The sequence below is a fragment of the Delphinus delphis genome, chromosome 4, assembly GCF_949987515.2.
Source record: "Delphinus delphis chromosome 4, mDelDel1.2, whole genome shotgun sequence".
NCBI classification, from domain to species: domain Eukaryota; kingdom Metazoa; phylum Chordata; class Mammalia; order Artiodactyla; family Delphinidae; genus Delphinus; species Delphinus delphis.
The window spans coordinates 30,380,002-30,406,185 of record NC_082686.1 but is presented as its reverse complement, the minus strand read 5'-3'; the positions used below and the strand labels follow the sequence as shown (position 1 = coordinate 30,406,185).

The 26,184-nt window shown below is 39.3% G+C and overlaps 1 protein-coding gene across 1 annotated transcript in view; it reads right to left on the bottom strand.

Annotated features, from left to right (window-relative positions):
- Window positions 1-23,896, bottom strand: part of ROBO2 (roundabout guidance receptor 2) — a 582,138-nt gene extending 558,242 nt beyond the window's left edge. Inside the window, exon 1 of the mRNA XM_060010476.1 lies at window positions 23,265-23,896. Coding sequence (XP_059866459.1) covers window positions 23,265-23,325 — 61 coding nt within the window. The 5' untranslated portion in view covers window positions 23,326-23,896. The remainder of the gene's footprint in view (window positions 1-23,264) is intronic.
- Between the last annotated feature and the right edge of the window lie 2,288 nt (window positions 23,897-26,184).

The window sequence follows — 26,184 nt, the reverse complement described above, 5'->3', positions numbered from 1 at the left end:
TTCCTTGGCTTGCAATTTCCCCCTCTACTTTTCTTCTAGGTTTTCAAAGGTGACAGGTTTCCCCCTCCCACCCTCTTCAGGACCTTCTCTCAGTCTGAAATGTTCTTCCCAGATCCCACCCCTCACGTGACTATCTTTAATCCCACAGTCCTCAGCATAAATATAACTTCCCCAAAAGCCTCCAGGCCCAACAAACTAAATTTTGTAGGTGTTTTGTAGCTTAAACTGAAAGCTCAGCACCCGATTCCAAGCACCCAGCACAATGCAATTGCTCAGTAAATATTTTCTGAGAGAACTAATGAAAAAATGTGCATCTGCACCATCATCTAAACTAGTAATAATAGTCATAAACTTGGAAATAGCTAAGCAAGATGCAATTTTTTTAAAATAACAATTTATCCCTAAGTGCCATATCCCACAGACCCATTGTTTTCCTTTATTTTTTCAAGAGTATTAACAATATCACTTGAGGTCTTCACTAGCCCTAAGAGGAGTTACAGATTCATTCTCAGGGATGTTATGGAACAGAGGGCAGGATGTACCAGATAGCACACAATTTGTCTTTTTAAATTACAATAACAAGGTCACTGTGGATATTACTTACATTTGGTTGGAACTTTCAGGTAACTAAATATTAGAGTATTGTAGTTTTAATTTTCATGAACTTTGTCTCAAGGCAACTGAATAAACCTAGTTTGCTATTAAGCTAAAAGCATCTATAAAAGCATCTATGCCCAAAGGTTTTTATTCACATTCTATTCACATGATATTTGAAAACTTAACAAAAGACATTAAAGACATTTCTTACCCCAATATTTTAATAGAGTTTTCTTAATAGCAAATTTGTAATTATTCCTTTTTCTGATGGTAAAAACAACACACACACACACACACACATAATGACAAAATTCAATCATAATCCCAATCCAAGTTCATATTAAACAGAAACACTATAAAATTCAAAGCAAGAAAGGATGGCTTGCATGCCAGTAACTAATTCACATGTATGTTAAGACAAAACGATAGAAGTGCCAAAGCCTTTCAACTTGGTTGTATAAATTCTTAACTACACTGTAAGTATATCTGTATATGTGTGCATGCATGCATTTGTGTGTATATGTGTGCACATATGCGCATGTCTATATACGCATATATTACATATATACTTGTACATGTATATTCCTTAATCTACAAAACACATTGTGTGTGTTATGGATTATGATTATGGCTTCAATTCAACCATTTTATGTTAGAAATATTAAGCAATATATTTGAAAAAAAGTTATTTTTATGTTATTGTATCTACAATCCTTAATGTAATTGCCAAAGAAATGTATATCTTGTATCTAAGCTTTGAGTTACCTATATATTTAGAGCTGTGAAAATTACACTAAATATACTATATATTTTTTTCCTATATGCTCAGTTCCCAGTATTTCAGTCTTTAATTTTTCAAACTGCCCATATAATTTCAAGAAATGAAAGACTGCTAGTTTCTCACAATCCAAAATAAAATTTTACACAGTTCTCAAGTGTTCTGGTGAATAAAGGTACATCTTGAATTAAGATATTAATAATAAGCTAGAGGATCTTTCACTTACAAATATACACCTTTACTTTTATTGGCTAATCCGAGTGAATCTCATCAAACAAAATTAGGTCTTCATAAGCTCTACCAAATTTACTAAATACAACCTCCTTTGAAAAAAGTAAGGGGGAGAATGTGTTTTTACACAAATGAATAGAGAAAGGATGACTTCATCAAAGAGAGTCTTAGCTACATTACAGAAAAGAGCTGGGAAACAGTAGTAGGTCTTTGTGGCCATTCTCTGTCTTATTCTGAGTACTTTATCTTGCCAGAACTTGTTTAGACTGAGTGTGGCTTCACAAACTTGTTACTCACATATTTCAGGCCTTCCTGTGATCTAATGTTTTCTCTCTGAAGGAAACTTTCCTCTTATTGTGAGATAAATACCTACAAAATATGTCCTAAATCCTCTCCCAAAAGATATTATTAGTACTGTGCACTCATTTATAAGGACAGTTCAACCACTCTATTTACTTCTTTTTTATTTAATGCATTCACGCTACTTAAAATGGCTGGGTTATAACAATCACCATTTTGCCAAACCAAGTTCACCTCACAAACCTTCTTTTGGTTAACTTGACCCTACTTTTAAAACTTGAAATTAGAGGGGGAAAAAGTAAAAAATGATCTGGCAGTTATATAAATTTATAGAAATAAATTGATTGGTATTGGGTATAATAAAGTTACCCTACTGGTTTTGATTAGTTCCTCGGGGTACAAAAATGTAGTTTAGTTATATTTATATTACACAAGTTATAGTCCAAACCGATTTATATTAGGTTTCATTTGAATATATTGTACTTAAATGAGCTCTCCATATATATATATTTGGAGAATTCTTTATAAGCGTTACATGGAATGGAAATTGAAGGTACTGAGAAATATCGTGATAGGATAACAGGTTAGGAGATCACAATGAAGAGAATAAAAAGTAGAATGAGCCTAGTGTATTTTCTTTTGCAGCATCTATATTTCTATTCCAGATTTATTATGAGACCTTCTATAGTTCTAGTCATTTATGTATGCCCCAAATGAGTCTACTGTATTTTCTTTTACAGCATCTATATTTCTATTCTAGATTCACTATGAGACTTTCTATAGTTCTAGTCATTTATATACACCCTGTCAGCAAACTCGTCCCTCCTGAGTTCACAGACTATTATGAGAATGAAAGTCCCTTCATCAATACAATATGCAATTTACTGGCCTAATAACACCACCAGGAGAATGAATTTTACGCAGAGACCCCCTAACACCAAGAGCATCTTTTTCAATATTATATGCTCTGTGTTACAGAATGATGAATACTACATCATACTACTACAAAAGTGTTTGATGTTAATGGGAAGAGGCCAAGGAAGTTGGATAACAGAGAAAAATCTAAAAAAAAAAAAAAAAAATCAAACTATAAAAGTAGCATACAATCATACAAGGGTGAGTTCCAGGTGAATACTTTTTTGTATGTTATTTCTAAATATTAATGACTGCCTCTCTATCCTGTACCATACCTCCAAATTTAACATGCAGGCACTTAATTATTGGGACTCTTATCTCATTATTGATATATTACACTTTTAACAAATATAGATAGATAGATAGATATAGATATAAAACACATACATATTGATGAAACTGTACAGAGTTAGCCTCTTTCCATCACTGGTTGCAGATGTTATGGCACAATGCCCATATGCTTTCAAATGTTAGCTATGATATGGCCCCATAGCATGACAGTAACATAAAATTGAAAAAATAAAGCCAATTTGTAACTCTAGGAATTGGCCCTCATCACCTCACTGTTCATCTTATTTTTTACTTTTAAATTACTGAGATACTGGATCCATCCTATTTCTATCTATCACCCTTTTACATCAGGAACGACAAATACAGAGAATTCTATGGACTGGGGGAAAGGAGCCAGCACATAATTGTACAGCAAGCATAGAATCTCACTTATACAACCTCCCAGCCCTTTATCGTCCAGCCGAGTAGTTAATTAACTACCACATTGGTACAGGGAATATACTTAGTTTGAAGAGCCACTGTCCAGACTTGCTACACTCCATGCAATACTTTCCTCTTTTACTGGAAGAAAGCTAGATCCTTGACTTCAACAGGAAGTTTTATTCTTGAACATATTTGGGGTCAGGTGGCATAAACCACCTATATAAACCACATAAACCACCATATAACCTCTATTGGCTTCTGCATAACATGCTGTCTATAAAGGACAAATTTAATTCATCTAACATTGAGCCCTACTTTGTACAATTCAGCAGGTATAAAATGGACATGCAAACATGGGCCTTGCTATATACTGACAGGCAGTAGAGATTTCTTGGAAAGCTTCGTGAATCTCTTCTTGATTTTGAAGATGCTATATTCTCTATATAAATGGAACTACAAATTTTTAATTGAAAGCATGTACATAGGAGTTGATGTCATACCTCTAAATCACTCGCAAATCTAAAGCTGAATTCAAATTTACACCAGCCCAAAACAGTAGAGCGTGAAGAAATCACACCTAGCAAAAGAACTACCAACTTTTCAACTTTAGAGGAGCAGCAAAAAAGGATATGAAGAAAAATATTTCTTGTTTAATCTGAAAGACAATTAAAACAAATAGAATTGGAGGTGTCTTAATTCTGACTCACCTTCTCAAATTCCCAATTTGAACTTAAACTTCTAAAAATACTTTCTCCTGAACTTTCTTTCCTTTGTTCTCCCACCGCCAGTCCAATTCTGTCAAATCTACCTCAATAGTTTTTTAATCCATTTCACATACACTGACAATATAGTTTGTTTCATATCTCCTGACAATTTGTTTATGCCTTCACCATTTTAGCCTTAAAGGGCTTTCTCTGCCTTTGGTCTCTGCACCTTTAACACCACCCTCATAGAGGTCACATATTGCATTTTTTTTTTTTTTTTTTTTTTTTTGCAGTACGTGGGCCTCTCACTGTTGTGGCCTCTCCCGCTGCGGAGCACAGGCTCCGGACGCGCAGGCTCAGCGGCCATGGCTCACGGGCCCAACCGCTCCGCGGCAAGTGGGATCTTCCCGGACCGGGGCACGAACCCGTGTCCCCTGCATCGGCAGGCGGACTCTCAACCATTGCGCCACCAGGGAAGCCCATATTGCATTTTTGAACAACATTAACCAACTTTAAAACCTCTAGGTGAGTTTTTCATTGCCTTCCTTCCTTTCTCAAGAAACCCTCCAACACCATTTCCCAGTGAGGAATCTCCTCTCTGCACCTATACTTCAACCAGAAACACCATATCAAGTAATCTCATGCCTTAAATACCTTCCGCCCTATCCCCGAGCTCCACAACCGCTTGTCCAAATGGCAGTCGCAACACTCCTTTTCTTTCTAAGACTCTGCTCAAGTTACCTGACAGGTGTGAAGCTGTCACCTGCAAAGCCCATTAGGTTCCCGGGGGAAAATAAGATAGAATCTAGGCGATAAGACAAGGTCTAACCTCTTCCTTGATGCGTAGCCTAGTCTCACTTGCTCATAGGGTGCCCCGTGCAGAGGTCTTGCCTCAAGGCCTCCAGACCAGAGTTCCTCCTGAGAAACTGCTGCGCTGACACCTCAGCTCGGGGACCGTGCGCAGAAGCCACGCACAACACTCAATCCAAGATGGCGGCGGCGAGCCGTGCGCAGAGACGCTGCGCCATCTGGAGGCTGAGCAGAGCAGCTGCGACTTCCCCGAGAGAACCAGGCCCCGCCTCACGCCGGCAGGTGGGATCGCTATAAAGCAGCCCCGCCCACGGCCTGTCAGTAGAGCTGTGTACTCTAGAGCGAGAGCCCACCTCTCCAGTCTCTGATCAAAGAATAAAGCTTTACTTTGCTTCTGAACTACTGGCATGAGCAACACCAGGCAGGAGGACCCTTGCTGGGGACCGATTTGGGAGAATCAGTAAGGAAGCTTTCTCTTTCTCTAGGCAGCCTTGCATGGGGTTCTCAGCGCAATGTACAAATACCTCAACTGCAGCAGGACTTGAGGGCAGTGACAGTATTTAAGTCGGCGCTTGGGATCTAAAGAGCTCAATCCACTGCACATAGTAGGTGCACTCTGAACACGTGCTGAAAGGATGGATGAAGAGTGATGAAGTGGGAGAAATAATATGGGCAGTGTGTGTGGGGGGTTCATTTTCTGGCTCCATCTGCGTCTTGCCCCATCCCACCACATTCTTTCTTCTACTCCTCTAAAGAAAAAGCAATGATTTATATTCTACAGCAAACTATAACCCTTAGGCCAAAGCTGGCCCACCCCTTGTTTTTCTATGACCTGTGGGTAAGAATTTTTTTTTTTTTTTTTCATTTCTAAACCATAGGGAAAAAACCATAGGGGAAAAAAACCATAGTCAAAAGAAAAATGTTATTTTGTGAGATGAAAAAATTATTTAAAAAATTAAAAATTCTGTGTCTGTGAATAAAGTTTTACTGGAACAAAACTCTGCCATTCATTTGCATATTGTCTATGGCCACCTTCTCCATTCAAAAGGCAGAGTTGAGTAGTTGTGACAAAGGATGCCTTATGGCCAGCAAAGCCAGAAATAGTCACTACCTGGCTCTTGAAGTTCTAAGGCACCCCAGTTCACAGCATCATGCTCCCTTTCTTAGCACAGGTACCAGAAGACTGTTAGATCAGGATGGCGTTGATCAGCCTTGGCAGTCAACTCTGCGTTCTTTCTGTTCTCTTGGGCTTATCATTAATGATATAAAATAATCACCAAGCTCAGGTACTAGCTTGTATATGATGCCTATCAAACAACTGAAAATGTCTGAAACCAAGAAAGGTGATTTTTAAAACCAATGACAGGATATTGTTCTGCCCCCTCCAAATAATTTATTCAAAATATTGAGACCAGAGGAAAAACACAAAAAAAGAATGCCAACTCATGAAGCCAATCTTACACAGTATTTTCCACTCCTGCTATCATCTTGCAGTTCTCTACAGAACAGAGACTATCAAGTATTTCACATTTCTCTTAAACTGTATAGCCCCAAAGGGTGCATGTCTAATAAGACCTCACTAATTTGAAAGTAGATTATGTTCTGGATCCTGCTCAGCCAATGAGTCTGATTACAATTCTTGTCTATTTACATAGTGGACTCATTGTTTATTATCCTTCCTTTGAAATACGATGCAACTTCGCATTAAGCATCTCCTATCATTTAAATCAACAAAAATGTTAAAATATGAGTGTTTTCTCCCTGAGCATAACTCATTGCTTCCAAGTCTTTCTGATTTAGTTATGAAAAGTGGTTGGTGAAATACTTTAAACGTGGTTACATTTTGCCAATCTTTCCCCTCAATATTTGAAAAAGTTTAATGGGATCCATCTCAATACTGTTTCTCATCTCTATAGGTCAGGATATACAGAGGCAATAAGTACATCCTTCTCTAGTTTTAAGTGGACAGACATCTTCCAAAAGAATCTGTCTTTGTTACTCACTCCTGCTTCTATTCTGCCAATATCTCTCTCCCACACTCATGTTCTGGCAATGAAGTGCAAAATGAAAGAAGTATTTCAACTGCACTTAAGCCACGCTCACTGAAAGAGAATCTCCACAGTCAGTGATGCAATACTCCCTAAATGGGCACTATAATCCCCTGACCTTTAAAACTGGGACATAACACTCCTAATCTGAATCGCATTTTCTCCTGGTCTCCACTCCCATATTTATCCCCTGGGCCCTTTCAGTTTTATTGCTTTGCTGGCTTCTCTCTCTAGTTAGATATCTAGGTTTCTGATTATTTCCCTGAAGAATTATTTTACATTTATATATGGAATAAGGCATTAGTTCATAATCTGCTAACAATTTTTGCTGCCTAAAGTTTCCTAAATCATTTCTATGTTCATTAGGGGGTATGGGTAGCTGGTGGGGGAAGAAGTTCCCGATAGCTTTCTAATGTTGAAATATGTCAATTTCTTTATCATTTTGTCCTCTCCTTTATGTCACTAATAAAGATGTTAAATCAGACCTCACTCAAAGCTGATCTCTAGACATCACCCACCAAGTCGTTACATTTTTATCTCTGATTGCCCTTGGGTATTACCACCTCTTAACAAGATATTTCACTTCCACAGAGTCACAAACAGGTTACAGGAGGCATCATGCCGAGTTCTTTAAATGTTGTTTGTTCTCATATTCAGACTCCAGTGAAGCCTTTTTAATGAACATGAGTACATATTGAAGAGCCAGACTAAGCTGCTACATCAAAAATAAATGTAAAATGAACAGAAGAATTAGAATAATTTTAAAAGAACACTGAGGCTTGGCTTAAATTACCATCTAAATAATAACAGCCTGGATGACATTAGAATCATGCTGAAAAACAGTATGAAGAAGCACCACCTTACATTTTCTAGTTGCCTACACAGGGCACCAAAACCAGAAGCTTTTCTATCTATGCACCTCAGATGATAGGCAAGCTTTCTAAACCTTACACAACTTTATTTGAGCTGTGCCATGTACTCAATGCAATCAAAATATATAAAGAGAGGTCATAGGGATGGATTATAATGATAACATCCCAAATCCCTTATGCTAAACTAGCCTATAGATATAAATATATATATGTATATATATATATGTATACATATATATATATATATATATATATACATATCAATATATAAGAACTTCTTTGTAAATCATTGACTGCCCCTTATATCCAAGTGCTCACGGGAAACAAACACCTGCCACCCTTAACATTTTCTCATTAGATGTTTCTCTAAAATCTCAAGTGTATTGTAATTAGTTTCTTTATCAAACAAACAAAAACGTGATTTGGATGCTGTGAAATAGATCGGTGTAGACAACATTTTGAATATAATCACTTAACATCATGCTTTTAGTTTGATGGTCATCATAAAACATTGCCAAAATATAAGAATGGCTAACTGATTTTCCTATAAGCGTTCATTTGGGACATTTTTACCATTTCAGTTGTATCTGACAATAGCCACTATTAACAGTTCATGAAACACTATTTTTTTTAACGACTACTGGTGGTATTGAAAATTTAGCAACTTCTTTTTCAAAAGCATTGACAATATATAAGATCTAATTTGCAAAAGAGCCAAAGTAGTATGAAGACCTTTCCTGTCTGCCTCCCCCCCCCCCCCTTAAAAACAGAAGGTATTAATCACTGGATTTCAAAGGCAGCTGACTGATGCTATTCACTGAGTAGGGCATTCTCACTAATGTGGCCCCATGAATAACTCTCAAGGCTTTTATTAGGGCTGAGTGGACTTCTTAGCAGCACAGCCTCCCTTTAGCAACCCTCTTCCCCTCAGGCTCCAAAAGGATTATAGATAGCAGCTGAAAGAAAGCATCATTGGTAAAAACAAAAGTGTTTAAAGGGGAAAAAAATGGGAGCAAAGTGGACATATTGGAGACAAGTCATGATTCATGGCCTGTACTGTGTTCCGCCTCTCTTTTTCTTATTCAATACACTCTTTAGTTTTACTGCTGGATAAGAGGGGACCAGACCAGTGCACTTCTCCTAGCAACCAATATCAGACAGCAAAGAAGCCATGTCATCTGCTCAAAAGGAAAACGGAAGAATTTGGGGTCATACAAAGCCAGACACATGTTCTTTTGCATCTGATCCCAAATTGATTATCAAAAAGGATTCAGTAAATGCTAAATAATTCTGTTTTATATGAATGTTAACAATCCATAGAACTAAATATCAGCTTGTCCGCTTGCTATATAGCAGAGTTTCAAATGCTGGTCCGATTCATTTCGTTCAAATGTTCCGTTTTTCACTTTTCCAACACCCCCTCACTCCTCATTGTTCCTAGAGACTGCCTCTCCCAGGTATATCCTTGCACTTCCTGGACTATTTCAAATGCAAAGATCACACATAAACTCCTGTAACACCCCAAGTTCAGAAAGCTTTGAATGGCACCCTGAGAAAGATAGACTATAAAAGCAATTGCCTAGTTGTCTTATTTGCATGCCATGCTTAGTTGCTGCTTAGAAAGATAAAAACCACTTTCTGAAAAGAAAAGTTACACGAACTTGGAATTTAAATTTAACATGATGAGACGCTTTTACTGAGCAGCTCAAAAATCTGGGGAGTTTCATAAGATCCAACTGGTGAACATCACAGGTGTTACAGTTTAACAGAAAAGTACAATAATAATTCATAGCCCAGGAAATGTTCTTCATAAAATAACAGTTGTCTGATGGATTGTGAGTAGAGGGCAGGTATCAAACAACTCAGAAGTTTATTCATATCTTACAGTCATGTGTGTATGGGGCAGGGGGGGATAAGAGGTATCTCTGCCCAAAATCTGTACCCAAAGGTGTACATATTTTTCCCATTCTTTATTCTTTCATTTTGTATTACAAGCTCGCATTATCCAGGCTTTCAAATCACAAAGGCGAATTGAAACTCTTAAAGACTTTTGTACTTAGCTGCAGAATCACCTACAAGTTTTCAGGATAGCCAGTGAGGAACTCCCCTGTGAACTCTGTTAGCACTTTCTTTTCTGATGAAGTTATTCAACAGCATTTGTGAGAAGAAAAGGAGGCTGCAAACCTCAACTGAATAACAGCTTGAAGATTTGTGAGTACAGGGCTCAGGTACCATGGAAATACATTTTCATTGTTAGTTTTTAACTCTTGAGATTATCACTGCTTCGAAGAAAAGTATCCTCACAGCCCATTTTGAATGAAAAAAATGCTGAGGTATGTTAAGTTACCGGGCACTTTCTTTTTGAAAGGTAACATTCTTCTTACTCTGTATCTCCTCTAATCAATGATGCAGATGCAGTTAGGGAGGGGTTCGCATAATTTGCATTTGGGTGAAGGCATCTTGTAGTTGTTGACATGCAAAGGTGTTTTAGAATGAACAAGCTGTTGCATATTTAAGGTGGGGAAGCTGAAATGCCTGCTCTAGTTTTAATAGATCAACAATTAACTCAGTTTTCAATAACTACTCATTATTTGACCACACATTAAAGTTCACTTTAAAATAAAGAGATACAAAACTCAACTTAGAATGCCTATTGCTAGGTTCATCCTGAATTTCCCTTAATTTACTGTAACCCTGAAAACTACGTTCGAGCATTTGCTAGTATTTATTGTATTCGAGCATTTGCTAGTATTTATTGTAAGTATATATTGTTAAACTTTAAAGTATGGCTATAACATTGATTTATAAAATTTATAACCTTTTCTTTATAAAGAAAACCTCTTGACTTAATTTTTTTGAAAGTCAAAAGTTCTCCCTTTTTTGTTCTTACTTATGAACATTTAAATTGGTTATAACCGTTGCACAGGTTTTGGACAAATCCTTTAAATACCAAATTGTTTCCTTGTTCTTTGCTTAAGCTTGAAAAGCAGTGTAATGAAACAGTTGAGTTATATTCCATGTTCTCCAGTTCATTTCCAAAAAGGCTTGGGACCAAAAACTAGGGGAAGAGATCCCACATCAATCCTTACAACAGAAATTAAAAAGTGGCTATTGGGCTTCCCAGGTGGCGCAGTGGTTGAGAGTCCGCTTGCCGATGCAGGGGACGCGGGTTTGTGCCCCGGTCCGGGAAGATCCCACATGCCACGGAGCAGCTGGGCCCGTGTGCCATGGCCGCTGAGCCTGCGCGTCCGGAGCCTGTGCTCCGCAACGGGAGAGGCCACAACAGTGAGATGCCCGCATACCGCAAAAAAAAAAAAAAAAAAAAAAAAAAAAGTGGCTGTTAACCCCTCTCCTGAGCTAAGACTGCCGTATCACATACAGTTCTAGTCACAGTGGCCATAAACTAGTAAGTACATTGGCTTAAGACTATTGTTATTTTAGTATTTAATTTTTGAATTCCATTTATTCATAAAGAAACAGTAAGTACCATTGGTCATTAACGAATGAAAGTGGATGTGAATCATAAGGCTAGTGGATTTTGACTATTATCCATAATCAAATCATTAAGCCCATATCAAAATACAGCCCCCATGCAGACTGCACAATAACTCATTATTTTCAAAGATGGATATTTATGGTTTGGGATAATTTTTTTCCAGGATAAATTTTCCCCTTTAATTGTACTCAAACATAATGCAAATGATAGGACATTTAACAAAATGACTTACAGTAAGAGAACTTAAGCCTGAGACGTTGAAGAGTACACGGTCAAATATCTATTTTTTTTATATAAGAATCTTAAGTCCTACCATTAATTAGTGGTAAAGCTTAAACTGGAGTCCACAGCTTCTGGACACCCATGGTGTATCCCTTCCACAATAGCAATGATTTTGCTTTAGTCAGGTTATCCTTGATATATACACAACCACTCAATATGCAAATCTGGTTAATGGATAATTGTAAAAAGTATTAGAATCAATGATGTCTATACTAGATGTAAGAAAGATAAGTGGGCTATTCAGGAAAAAAATGTTGAGTGGAGACAATGTTAATTTTTAAATATTTTCTGTACTAGAAGTGTTTACTTGGAATTCAATAAGCTTTGTCTCTTGAAAGATTTATCTTCATGATACTTTATATCAAAAGCACCAAGTAAAAGACGTAAATCAGTAAATGTGAACCAAAACGCAGGGTTTTACTAGCATGTTCTGTTTGTTAACAAATTTCTATTTGTAGTATGCCTCTCTTGTTTATTCCTTTCATTCATAATACCACTCACTTGGGAATCCCATTTGCTCTGTAATCAGCACATGATGCAATGGAAACATACATGTCATAGCACGTTTGTCACGGTTGCATAGGTGTGGACACAGATGAGTCCCCTTAAGAGGCAACAAAAGTTCTTATTTAGTCACCTGAAGACTCATGCTTGAAAGGTTATATGAAAATCTTCGTGAAACGCATCTCAAATGTAGTTCATGATTAGCCTGATAGAAAAAGTCCTCTTAAATTTACTTCTACTCCATACTAGGAAAGGAATACCAATAGAATAAAAATACTACTACTACTAAAAAATAATAATAAATAACACTTAATTGGGGTTTAGTAAGTACCAGGCACTGTTCAAAGCATTTTAATATAATTTCTACACATATAACATATATATGTAACATACAGATGTATATTACATATATATACACATCTAATTCCATATATGATAACATATCAATATATATGCACACATATGTTCCATATACATATATATACATACATGGGTATATATATGTGTGTGTGTGTGTGATTAATATATATTCATCTATTCCTCATATCAGCTATTTGAGAAGACACTATTATAATGCCAATTTTAAAGATAAGTACACTCAGAATGGTTAAATTATTTGCTCTTATTCACTCAGTAGTGTTTGTTGACTGCCTTTCAGTAATTATCTCACACTGCCCCTCCATACAACTATGTTACAATTAAACTAGACTCCTTGCCTTTCCCCTAGCACACCTTTGTCATCTCCATGCCATTCCTCCTGCTATTCCTTTTGCTGGAATGCAATTTCCAATCTTTCTGTCTATTAAAAGTTCACTCTTGGGCTTCCCTGGTGGCGCAGTGGTTGAGAGTCCTCCTGCCGGTGCAGCGGACACGGGTTCGTGCCCCGGTCCGGCAAGATCCCACACATGCCGCGGAGCGGCTGGCCCCGTGAGCCATGGCCGCTGAGCCTGCGCCTCCGGAGACTGTGCTCTGCAACGGGAGAGGCCACAACAGTGAGAGGCCCGCGTACCAAAAAAAAAAAAAAAAAAAAAAAAAAAAAAAAAAGTTCACTCTTCTTCTAAGGCCCACATTAAGTGACCCATTTGGTGTTGACTCTTCCCAGATTGCACTAGCTGGAAATCATCTATTCGTTCTCTGAGTTCCCAGACTATGTTGTGTGTTCCTTCAACCCCACACCCTGCTCCCTGCTATTACCGGATACTATTATTTTAGTGACTTGAATATTTGTTATCTTCCCTACTAAAGAATCATCTCCTTGAAGGTGGGAACTATTTAACTTCATTATGTCCCTCACAGAGCCCTCAGCAAGGTGCTTTGTTTATAAATAGGTGCTCAATAAGCATGTGCTGAATCAAATGAATAACCTCAAGGTATCTCAAGCTAATTCCCTTGTTGACATGTTCGGAAAACAGCTGGCCATTTTCGGTTAGTTACAAGAGCCTGGAACTCTTGTTAAGGAGTTCCAGGGTTGAGAAGCTGGAAATAGTCTTTTGAGAGAAGTGTGGTATAGAGATAAAAAACATCCCTGGACTCTAGTTTCAGCTCTACTACTAAGCAGCAATAGGCTATGTGACAAGGCACATAAAAACTCTGAGCTTCACACATGCACCCCAATGTTCACTGCAGCACTATTTACAATAACCAGGACATGGAAGCAACCTAAATGTCCATCGACAGAGGAATGGATAAAGAAGATGTGGTACATATATACAATGGAATATTACTCAGCCATAAAAAGGAATGAAATTGGGTCATTTTTAGAGATGTGGATGGACCTAGAGACTGTCATACAGGGTGAAGTAAGTCAGAAAGAGAAAAACAAATATCGTATGTTAATGCATATACGTGGAATCTAGAAAAATGGTATAGATGATCTTATTTGCAAAGCAGAAATAGAGACACAGACGTAGAGAACAAATGTATGGTCACCAAGGGGGGAAGGGGAGGGTGGGATTAATTGGGTTATTGGGATTGACATAGATACACTATTGATATTATGTATAAAATAGATAACTAATGAGAACATACTGTATAGCTCAGGGAACTCTACTAATGCTTTGTGGTGACCTAAATGGGAAGGAAATCCAAAAGAGAGGGGATATATGTATGCATACAGCTGATTTACTTTGCTGTACAGTAGAAACTAACACAAAATTGTAAAGCAACTATACTCCAATAAAAATTAATTTTTTATTCTCCATCTGTCCAACCAACAAGAGAATTGTACCACAAAACTGCGAAAACTTCTTCTAGCTCTGAGATGTTATCATTCTGTGATTTACATTTAATATTGTTGAAGTCTCTGCTAAAAGTGACAATTTCAATTTGGGTTAATTTCATTTGTAAAACTTTACAGGACAACTGAAGAACATTGAGAAGATAATCACTGAAGGGATTAGAAATTAGGACTGGACTTCCCTGGTGGTGCAGTGGTTAAGAATCTGCCTGCCCATGCAAGGGGACACGGGTTCAAGCCCTGTTCCGGGAAGATCCCACGTGCCGCAGAGCAACTAAGCCCGTGCGCCACAACTACCGAGCCTGCACTCTAGAGCCCGCGAGCCACAACTACTGAGCCTGTGTGCCACAGCTACTGAAGCCTGCACACCTAGAGGCTGTGCTCCTCAACAAGAGAAGCCACCACAATGAGAAGCCTGCACACTGCAAACAAGAGTAGCCCCCACTCACTCCAAATAGAGAAAGCTCACGTGCAGCAAGGAAGACCCAACCAGCCAAAAATAAAAATAAATAAATAATTTTTAAAAAAAGAAAGAAATTAGGACTACTGGAAACTTAAAGCATATTATTATCATATAAAATTGTCTCACTACAAACTTATATCCAACTTGTAAAGGCCGTTCAACATTTTCTTTCCATGGTGAATTGAAAGAATATATTTACCTCATACATTGCGAGTGGGAACGTAAAATGGTATAGTTGCTTTGGAAAACAGTCTTGCAGTTCCTCAAAAGGTTAAACACAGAATTACCATATGAACCAGCAAGTCCACTCCAGTTATACACCCAAGAGAAATGAAAACATACGTGTTCACAAAGATTAATACACAAATGTTCATAGCAACGATCTTTATAATAGACCCAAAGTGGAAACAACCTAAATGTCCATGAACTGATAATTCAAAGAATAAATGATGTGGAATACTATTCAGCAATAAAAAAGAATGAAGTACTGATATACACTACAACATGGATGACCCTTGAAAACATTAGATGAAGGGAAAGAAGCCAGTCACAAAAGACCATATATTGTAAGATTCTATTTGCATGAAATGTCCAAAATAGACAAATCTACAGAGACAGAAAGTTGACTGGTGGCTTCCTCAGGCTGGGGAAGGGATGGCAGATAAGGAGCAGAACACTTGGCTTCTTTTTTTGGATGACAAAAATGTTCTAAAATTGGATTGTAGTTATGGTTGCACAATTCTCTGAATACACTAAAAACCACTGAATTGTACACTTTACATGAGTAACTTGTTTGTGAAATATAATGTGAATTATATTTCAATCATTTCAGTGAAGTTGTTGGGGGAAAATATTTAAGCAGCAAAATTTAGAGAATGTCTATGTTTGCTTTATCTCAGTTTTAAAAAATAAATTTTCCGGTAAGATTCCTTTGAGTTATTTTCTTAAAATCAAAAGTAGGTCTATAAAGAGGGTCCTACCTGCCAAATTCCTGGGTATATCTCAGTTTAGTATCAGTGATGGTAAATAGGGTCCTAGACATGATGATTATAACAGTAGATAGGGTAGGGTAATTCCAGTTGCTGCAGGTATTTTAATCTTCCTCTTCTTTTTCAAGTATTAGTGAGCTATATAATTGGAGACCAATTTTTAAAGTATTCTTTTTAATTCTATGCCTGAACTAAAGTAATCATTTTTATCTGTTGCTAATGCTTAAATGAAAAGTTGCCCCAAAGGTGAAGAAAAGTCTCACTTTTTGGACTAGATATCATTGTATAAGTCAAAATGCCTTAGTCAGATAAGAGTGTATGTGGTCCTATTAAGGTACATTAGAATCATTTGAAGGAGTGCCCTGTCAAAATATATACACCACTCAACAGTGTGCTGAAACATCCAACAGTGTTAGTATGGAGATTGGGAGTGACCATCATGTAAGTCACACCATTGTTGAAAATACTCTTGGTTAGAAAAGAGACATATCAAAGCAAATAGTCAATTCTATATCTCCTGCCAGGTGAAAGGTGGAATACTAAATCATCAGAAATCATGATGTCATTTATGTCAAAATATGCATGTTTGATAACTCTCTCTCTCTAAAGAGAGAGAGAGAGAATGAGAGACAAACACAAATACACACCCCCAAATAAATAAATAAACCTAGTTCAAATGGTAAACGTTTCACATGTTGGGCTAGGGCATGAAAATAAACATCTCAAAAGCACTCCATAAGCACATTTTCATTTATTCAACAAATACTTGATTCTACTATGTGTCATCCTGTGCTCTAGGCACTGGAGGAACACAGGTAAACAAATAGACAAGGAAAGTCCATGCCCTAGGAGCTCAGTAGAAGAAGCAGACAATAATCATACTAACATATGCATACAGCTAACAGTCTTCTAAACTCTAGACGGTCTCCCTTCAGAACAGAAGGCTTACTGTCTAATATAGTCAAGATTTGCTTACTGTCTAATATAGTCAAGACAATGTTTCCCTCCAGGCCAAAGGTTAGGCAGATTTCCTTATCGTCCACTATAAAATATCCTGGTTCCCAAGCTCAGGGCTCGTCAGCTTTGTGTGTGCACCATCTACCTGGCCCCCACTGCATTGCCCCTAAGGGTCTTCAGGGGAAAGGTAAATCTATACACACATGAAGTCATGCTGCTTGCTGTGACATAACTAATGAAATCTACCACCTGTGACCCAGGAGTTTCATGTCCTTTGCCAGCATTCATGAAGTTGTAGCAGTCTAACTTCTTAGCTCGCAAGTAGGGTACAATGTGGGTGCCTTCAAGGTTGTTTATACAAACACGTGCATGTGCGTGTGGACACGTGCTCACACACCCACATAAACTTTAAGAAGGTGATAAGAGCTCAGAAAAATATTAAGATAGGTAAGGGGGGTAGTCCAATAGTGTTTTGAGGGGAGCATTTTTACATTAGGTGGTCCATATATCTGAAGAGATGATATTGGATAGGGACTCATTAAACCAATTGAAAAACACCCATGCAATGATCAGGGGAAGCACATTTCAGGTGAAAGAAAGAACAAATGCAAAAGCCCTGAGTCAGGAACAAAACATCAAAAAGCAAGGTCTAAACCTAGGTTCCAGTAGGGAGTGTGAACAGATGAGGTCAGAGAGGCAGTGAGGGACCTGAATTTGAAGAGTCCTGTAAACTACTGCGAAGAGTTATCAGTGGAAGCCATTAGAAGCTTCTGAGCAAGGTGCTGCCATTATCTTATTTACATGCTTTTGAAAGGTCCCTGTGGCTACTGGGCGGAGAACTAACTGGTTGGAGGTAAGGTGTGGGGATAGGAAGAACAGAAATGGAAGCAGGATGATCATTTATCAGATTATTCCAATAGTCCAGGTTTTGACCAGGATGGTAGTGGTTGAATTAGTAAGAAACATTTGGAATCTATTTGAAAATGCATCAAAACAAGAAGATGAATTAATGGTTGCCTAGAGGAATGGGTAAACGGATAGATATGTGGTAATCAAGTATAGTAAAAAACGGTAGAATCTACATGGCAATATGAGTGTTCACTGTAAAATTCAGCTATGTTGCATGTTTGAAAATGCTTATATTAAAATGTTGGGGAAACACTCACAAACACACGCATAAAATTTTAGGTATCAGGGTATACTTCAAAGGATTTACTAACAAGTCAGATATGGGCTGTGAGAACAAGTCAAAAATGATTCCTAGTTTTGGGTCATGATAAAACTGTGAATAGTGATGCCATTCACTGAGCTGGAGATGACTGGAAGGAGAAGCCAATTCTATCCCTGGCTTGAGTTTGGTATATTCATTTTAAAAATTATTTTATTGAGGTATAATTGACATACAACATTATATTAGTTTCAGGTGTAGAACACAATGACTCGCTATTTGTATACATTGGGAAATGATCACCACAACAAATCTAGTTACTATCCAAGTCTGATATATTCTTCTTAGATATCAAGCAAAGATGTCATGTAGTCAGCTGGATATGTTAAGTAATGTACGGGCGCTGGAGATACCATGGTAAATAGAAGAGCCAAGTTGTACTCTCATGGAATTTACATTCTTCCACAAGTGATTAGGGCAATTTGAGAAGTATCAGAATAAAGAAGTATTTAAAACCCATGCGACCAGATGAAAGACATTAAGGATTAGGTGCAAATGGAGGAAAAAACACTAAGGATTGAGGCCTAGATCACTCCAGTGTTGTTTGGTTAGAGACAGGTTTTTTGGGTGAATATGCTGCACTTTAGATGCTATATTAGATTTCTGCTATGCTGAAACATTGCCAGAGTTTATGGAAATTTCCCCTTAAAAGACTTTATGCCATCATTCATTCATGCTTCACTCAATAATTTAAAAAAGAAGAAAATCATTAACAACATCAATGTATTGATTTAGGTTGGCAGGGCTATACCTGGAAACACTGTAAGAAGCATAACAATACTTCTCTTTGAAAATAAATCTCTAATATAGCACTCTATAACTTTCTGCTAGAACTCAGGTCTGTAGACGTCTGTCTGCCTAAACTGGAAAAAGAACTATATAAGTTTGCATCAAGCTCTACAGGATTGTAAAAGAAAAATGATGAGTCAAGACCCCAACTGGGTATATCCAAAGTTAAAATATTATTAACATATCTCCTTTAAATGCAGATTTTCTAAATTGTTATCCAAGAAACCTCTCACCTATTTTCTTCATTCTTCAAATATTTCTTTAATTCCTTCCACTGGGTCCAAAAAAGAAGGAGGGGAAGGAAGAAATGAAGGAAGAAGAGAAAGAGGTGGTACAGGAGGAGTAGGAGGAGAGCTAGGAATAGAAATAAGTAAAAGGAAAATCTGGGCTTCCCTGGTGGCGCAGTGATTGAGAGTTCCCCTGCTGATGCAGGGGACACGGGTTCGTACCCCGGTCCAGGAGGATCTCACATGCCGCGGAGCGGCTGGGCCCGTGAGCCATGGCCGCTGGGCCTGCGCGTCCGGAGCCTGCGCTCCGCAACGGGAGAGGCCACAACAGTGAGGGGCCTGCGTACCGGGGGAAAAAAAAAAAAAAAGGAAAATCTGTTTTTTCTAACTCTTCAAAAATCAAATTGCACATAGGAAGTAAATAAATAAATAACTCCTATGGACTGCAGGAGCTACTGAAGCAGATATTACTGAACACACACATCCTACATACGTAAGCTCCCTTCATTACTATATATGTATCCAAATGTAGGCAATGTTCTTACATATCCATATTTTTATTAGCAAAGATGCTATTTTATACAGGTTGCTCAAGGATGCAATAACTAGAATTTTTTTTTTTTTTTTTGGTATAATCATGACCTTTTTTTTCTTTAAGATACTCTTTTCTCTATGTATTAAGAAATCTTTTTGGTTTATGGTCCACATGTTGCCTAGAATCAAAGGTTATTCAAACAAAGCCAATTCAAACGTGGTATTAGTGTATAGTTGCAAGAAGAAATTTCAGGTTACTTATATGCAATTTAAGTTCTGAAATGGACTACATACGGCTACAATAATGAGTCCATTACTGAAAGAAGCACTTTAGCAAAACCTATAAACCTATATGAGATTATATATCTGCACCATGCACACGTATCATCTTTATCTCTCCAAATATCACAAGTGCCATTTTCATTTTAGAACAGTTAAGGATTAAAGACAAGAAATATTTTCATCTCAAAAACATCTTTTCGGGCTTCCCTGTTGGTGCAGTGATTGAGAGTCCACCTGCCAATGCAGGGGACACGGGTTCGTGCCCCGGTCCGGGAAGATCCCACATGCCACGGAGTGGCTGGGCCCGTGAGCCATGGCCGCTGAGCCTGCGCGTCTGGAGCCCATGCTCCGCAACGGGAGAGGCCACAGCAGTGAGAGGCAAAACATCTTTTCACCAGTATTGTAAAATTATTGAACTGACACAATGTATTTAATATAGATGTAATCCAACAGTCTTGTGACAGTTCATATTAGTTCCCTGTAAATGATTACAAAACCATATTCTTATTTAAAAATAAAGAAAATCTGGAGAACAAAGGCTAAATTCAATACATATTCTCATACATAATAGTAAGGAAAAATCTGCATTTGGTTAATTAATCTGTATCGAATGAGATAATCTTTATTTACATCCCAAATAGAAAAGTTTGCCTGTAGTTCTCAATTAACTTAATATTTATTCTCTACAGATTCCTACAGACACAAGATACAGAAAAATCATAAATAATAATGGCACATAACTTTCATGAGGATGCAAAACTCTAACATTTTTCATATACTATAAAAATGCACATATAAATAACCCACCAAGCAAATTTCAATGCAAATCTATGTATCATTTGTCACTGAATAAAATTAATTTCTGTGTCTAGCACAAGGAGAGTCAGTATATCTTTCAAATGGTACAAGCTTCTCTAAATTTGAAATTCATGGGGAGAATAAGCACACACTTCTAAGAAGGATAATAAGTAACTAGAAATCATAGAACCCTGGAAAAGTAAGAAGGCTTAGAGATCCTACAAACAACCCCCTCATTATATATGTAAACACACAATCCCAGTGTGTTGAAATAGCCTAGAGGGCAGTGTTGTCTACATCCCAAATTTTTAACAATCCCCATGGAGGGGCTGTCATCATTAGGGGGTAAACCAAGGGCAATCCAATGTCAAACATATGACTTGCATACTAATTCAGTAAGTGTCCACAGTTTCCATTGCTTTGGACATAGTAGATGCTAAATACAAAAACTAGTTTCACACACACAAGAATTTAATACTACCTTTTCAACTCCTCAATCTTGGGCATTTTTCACTACATTACTATGAACGTTGCTGCACAGTTATGGCCCAGACACAAATTACCCCCTTATCCTATAATGTTAAAACAGAACAAAGGTCCTAGGTGTATCTGTGGGACAGGAAGGGCAAGGTGAGTGGAGAGCGGGAAAGAAGGGAGGGAGCTAGGATACGAAGGAGGGAGGGAAGGGGAGAAATGATGTCTTGCTACTGCTGTTCCAGCAGCAAGGTGGTTAATTGCATTTGTTTCATATATCTCCAAACACCCTGGTACATTAATTACATTCTGTAACACCAAGCTCTTCTGATTCCCTCTGTCACTTCCACTGAGCAATTTAATTGTATTCCAGCTAGCTACACAACGACTGAAAAAAAAAACAACAACTTGGTGATAGTTCTGTAATCTAATATATAGTTTATAATGCATTTCTGGCATTGCAGTATATAAATTCATGGTTTGTGAGGACATATCCAAAAAGTTATATTAAAGTCTTATTGTGACAATCAAAACACTTGGGACAAAACCTTTTTGTGATTGTCATCTAAATGTATTACAAAGGTAAATGTATTGAAGAAGAAAATGTCTGGTGAATGATTAGATATGATTAGAGATATTGCCACAGTAGAATTCACAGTGATTTACTCCTATACATCTACTACTTAGAAGGGAAAAAAGAAAAAAGCAGTGTGCCCACATGAACGCTCGCCTACTATCGCTGGGGGGCATGGGTACTTATGTAGTCCAGGATTGAAAACAGCCACTTGACTGAAGGTAAACTCATCCTTCTTGCCTCATGTTTATAGAAGGGCTTCCTTTTTGAGTCTGATACATGGGGCTCTGTGCAACAGCCGCTGCCAGGAACAAAGTTAGCTCCTACAGGCGGGCAAAAATAGGCAGTGTCCCAAATAATGACTTCGTCCACAATGCAAATACTGGAGGAAAGTTTATGTAGCAACAAGCTACTATAATGGCTCAAGTATCTGGACCAATACACCTCAGATTATTTATAAGTACAGTAATTAAAAATCTAAAGTACTACAATCCACACATGCAGGCAAAAATATCATGCTCTAATCTTCTCTTTAGACCAATTATTTCCATTGATGTGAAAATTAAAGTCGCTAGGTTAATACCAAATTGTTCTTTTGACTTTCTTCTTTGGAACAAACAAACAAAAAAGCATGTTAACGATTCCTTCCACTCATCATTCAAAAGAGCTACAAAAAAGGATTTTGCAATCCTCCCACAGGAAACTGACATCCTATGAAAATACCCCAGGAAACCAAATCTGAACAAAAGACAGGAGAATCAGAGGCAGAATGCTGTCTGCTTGACAGACTGACTCAACCTAGAGGGAGACACCTACAGCACCTGTTTCAGATCCCCATTGTGTTTGCCACTAGGGACTGAGCTGAGCGTTCCGTACCCACAGCCAGCCCACAGCTTCTGCTTCCCCCTTCCTGGAGCCTCGCCCTGTCTTACTTTTGACAGTTTTCTCCCTATGATCTAAATCTTCATTCTGATATCACGCTAGGAGAGCACTTACCAGCACGCAGGTGATACACATTGATCCCTGAGATCCCTGACTCAAATTCCTAACCTACTGCACCTTCACTGGGGTATCTATTACTTACTTCACTTGAATTTCTAAGCCAAAGTTCAGGTACAAGAACAAACCCCAAATGGAGAACAAGCACAAGAGTATTAGACTCGTTCATGAGACTTACTTTCATATTTCTTTTTCTAACAAAACTGAGAGCCCATCATTTATTACCCAACTCCTCAATTAATTAAGTAAATTACAACAATAGGTGACTCCTAACACGTTCCATCTGCAGCAGTTTAGAAACAAAAGACTTAAAACCTCTGCTTCCCCCAAAGCCCCCATGCCTGGCCAAAAGGGACCAAAGGATATAATGTCATTTTATTTATAGCCCACATCCAACTCAGAAAGAAATGTTGGGGTTTTTTTTTGGGGGGGGGAGGGACAGGATAGAAACATTTTAACTTACCATCAACCCGAACATATAAAAATCCACAGAGCAGTAGTTGTGTAAACATCAGCCGACTCATTTTGACATATTAAAAAGGATCCAGATTGTTTAAGAAACCAATCCCAGAGAGCAAAAGTACAAAAATAAGTATCAAAAAAAGAGGTAGGTCCAAAGTTTAGACTTTTCTAGCTGCTAATTAAGTCAAGAAGAGCAAATGGCAAGATCAGAAGGGGTTAGTGGAGAGGTCTTGAATGGGGCACATTTAGATCCATCCAAATTAACAGAGAGCACTCCCAAGGCTGCTGTATTTCCTCACTGTGGCTTCCTAAATTCCCACGAATTCAGCCCAGCCGGAGGGATTATTCAAGTGTGTCTAACCCCCTCTCCTCAGGCTTCATGGCAATCCAAAGCCAAGTTCGTTCTTCAGAAGTCAAGAAGATGACGGGAGAGGAAAAAGACCTAATTCCTAGAAAGTGTTCCACAAACTTGCCAGCGCGCTGCCGAAAAAAAACATTGGCCTGCCCACTGGTTTCCTTTCCCCCGGTCTCCGTCTGGGTAGCAGCTCCACGTCCAGAGTTTTTTCACTAAACTTCCATAATAAGGATGTGTCAAAGCAACACTTTGCAGGCGGGCCGATTTGGCGGCCCTCTCCTTTGCAACCTCGTTGCCTCCCTCCACCTCTCTCGTTCCCGAAAGAGAGGCAAAGGGAAATAGGGACGAGGCGGGTGGAGAATCCGAACTCCTACGTGGTGGGGCTGCAGGGAGGGAGGGAAGGCGGGAGGGATCGAGGGGCAGGGCTGAGGCTGCTGCCACCCCCCCGCGGTGCCGCCTCCGAGCGGCTGTGAACTCGGGCGGCGGCAGGCGGCGGGCGGGAGCGGAGCGGGGCGGGTGAGCCCAGGGGCCCAGGAGCGGGAGAGCAGGGGAGCGCGCGGTCCAGCCGCCCGCCCGGGTCTAGCCGCCAGTCCACCTGGTACGGCCGCCGCCGCCGCTGCCGCTGCTCCCGCGGCCCCGCAGCAGAGCGTCCGCCTCCTCCTGCAGCTGCCGCGGGTGGAAGGACTTAGAGGGAAGGCGAGGAGGCGGGAGGGGAGGGGAGGAATGAAAGCTGCTTGGAGTCTGCCCCGGGGAGGGGGGCGGGGGGTGATGAGGGGGTGCACGGAGCCTCCACTTCCACGCTCCGCCACCCGCCCGCACAGGGGCCGCCAGCCCGCTGGGCAGTGGGGGAAGGGGGAGCTGGAAAGCCTAGAGTCCTAGTGGGACAGAAATTAACAAATTCGGAGCCGAGGCTACCGGTCAACTCCTTCCCCTTCTCTGCGCCTCGTCGTCCCCCCCTGCTTCCCGCCTCGGGAGGGGATAGGTGGGCTCTAGCCTCCTGCCCTTCGCCGCGTCCCGTTTAATGGGCAGGTAATTTTCTCGGTGAGCGATTTCATGGAAGCCCTTCCTAATTATTCATCCCTCCGTCTGCCGGAGATGCACGGAGATGCACACGCTTTCTGGAAAAAGATCATCCGTCCAGGACCCCGGGTGCAGCCTCATTACCCGTTAAAATCACACAAACATTCACTCTTCACCTTTTAGCAAAATGAGAAGCTGAGCGGGAGGGAGAAAAGGAAAGGAAACAATATAACCACCTCTTGGAGCGGAAAGGTTGTGTCAGGGTGCTTTCTCCGTCGTTAAAAAGGCACAAAAAAGGGGGGAGGGAGATGTACAGAAATCCGTAGTCTCCACTGGCTTGTTTTAGCCAAGATCTATGGCCCCCTGAGGAATCCCGGGTGGGGGGGGGAGGGGAAGGGGTGGCATCCCCTCTTCTGTTACTCAGTTGCCTTATGACCCCCTCAAAGACGAATTTGACGCGGGGCTGAGGGATGCCAGGGAGTTCAGAAAACGCTTAGGATGGAGAAAGGAGATCAGGGAGCTTGGGTGCGGGGGACCGGTACCCGAAGTTATTACCCTCCAGAGACTATCACCTCTGAAAGGAAGTTCGGAAAACCTGAAAACCCAACTGAGCTAACGAAGCTCAAAAACAGCTGAATTGCAGCCCAAAGATGACAAAATCCTGAAAATTAAGGCAGAACCCACCAAGTGAATGCCATTCAGGACCGGGAAGATTAAGGCAGCCCACATTAGATCAAAGGGATGCTAGTGTCTGGGGTGCCACTGGTGTGGCCGGTGGAGCCCGGCCCACGTGTGATCACAGGCTCGCTGGTAGTTGTTTGATGCTAGTTCGGATGATTACAAGGCGGGTTATAAGAACTCGCGCAGGTTCCCGAGCCGAGCTAAAAGCTGGATGGTGAGTCTTTAGTTCCCCCTACTGGAAAATATTAGAAAAGATTCTTTCTGTTCGTGGCCTTGTGAAGCAGTTTGAAGAAGAGCCTTTGTCTGGTGGTACATTTTGGTGTTGCCACTCAATTTAGCGCTCCCTTGCCTCTTATGGATGTGATATTGTGTGTTTCAAAAAAAAATGGTCAGTGACACACAAGTAATTAGGAGAGTTTTTATGGCACCTCTGCATGCTTGAAAATTATGGTAATGAAATAGTCTTGCAGAAGAATAAAACAAGCCACTCTTCTTGTGAAGCATTAAGAGTAATTTCAGCACAATTTTTTTATACATTATTTAGTTGTTTTAAAAAAGTGCATTAGCGTGCTGAAGTTAAATCACTTGAATTCTCACAGTAATGATTTCTAAATGTATTATTCTTTTACCACTCTAAGAAAAGAAGTGGGGAGGGGAGGGCGAGACAAGTTCACATGCTTTTTTTTTTTTTTTTTTTTTTAACCCAAAGGGCCAAGTCTAACTTAGATGATATGGTGGTCATGGAAAATGACAAAATTTATTGGATTAATATCTCTCTTATCTATCTTTAATGTTGCCAAATAATTTATAATTCTTTAAATTTTTCATTTTAAACATTCTGATTAGATTTAAAATCAGGGATTAC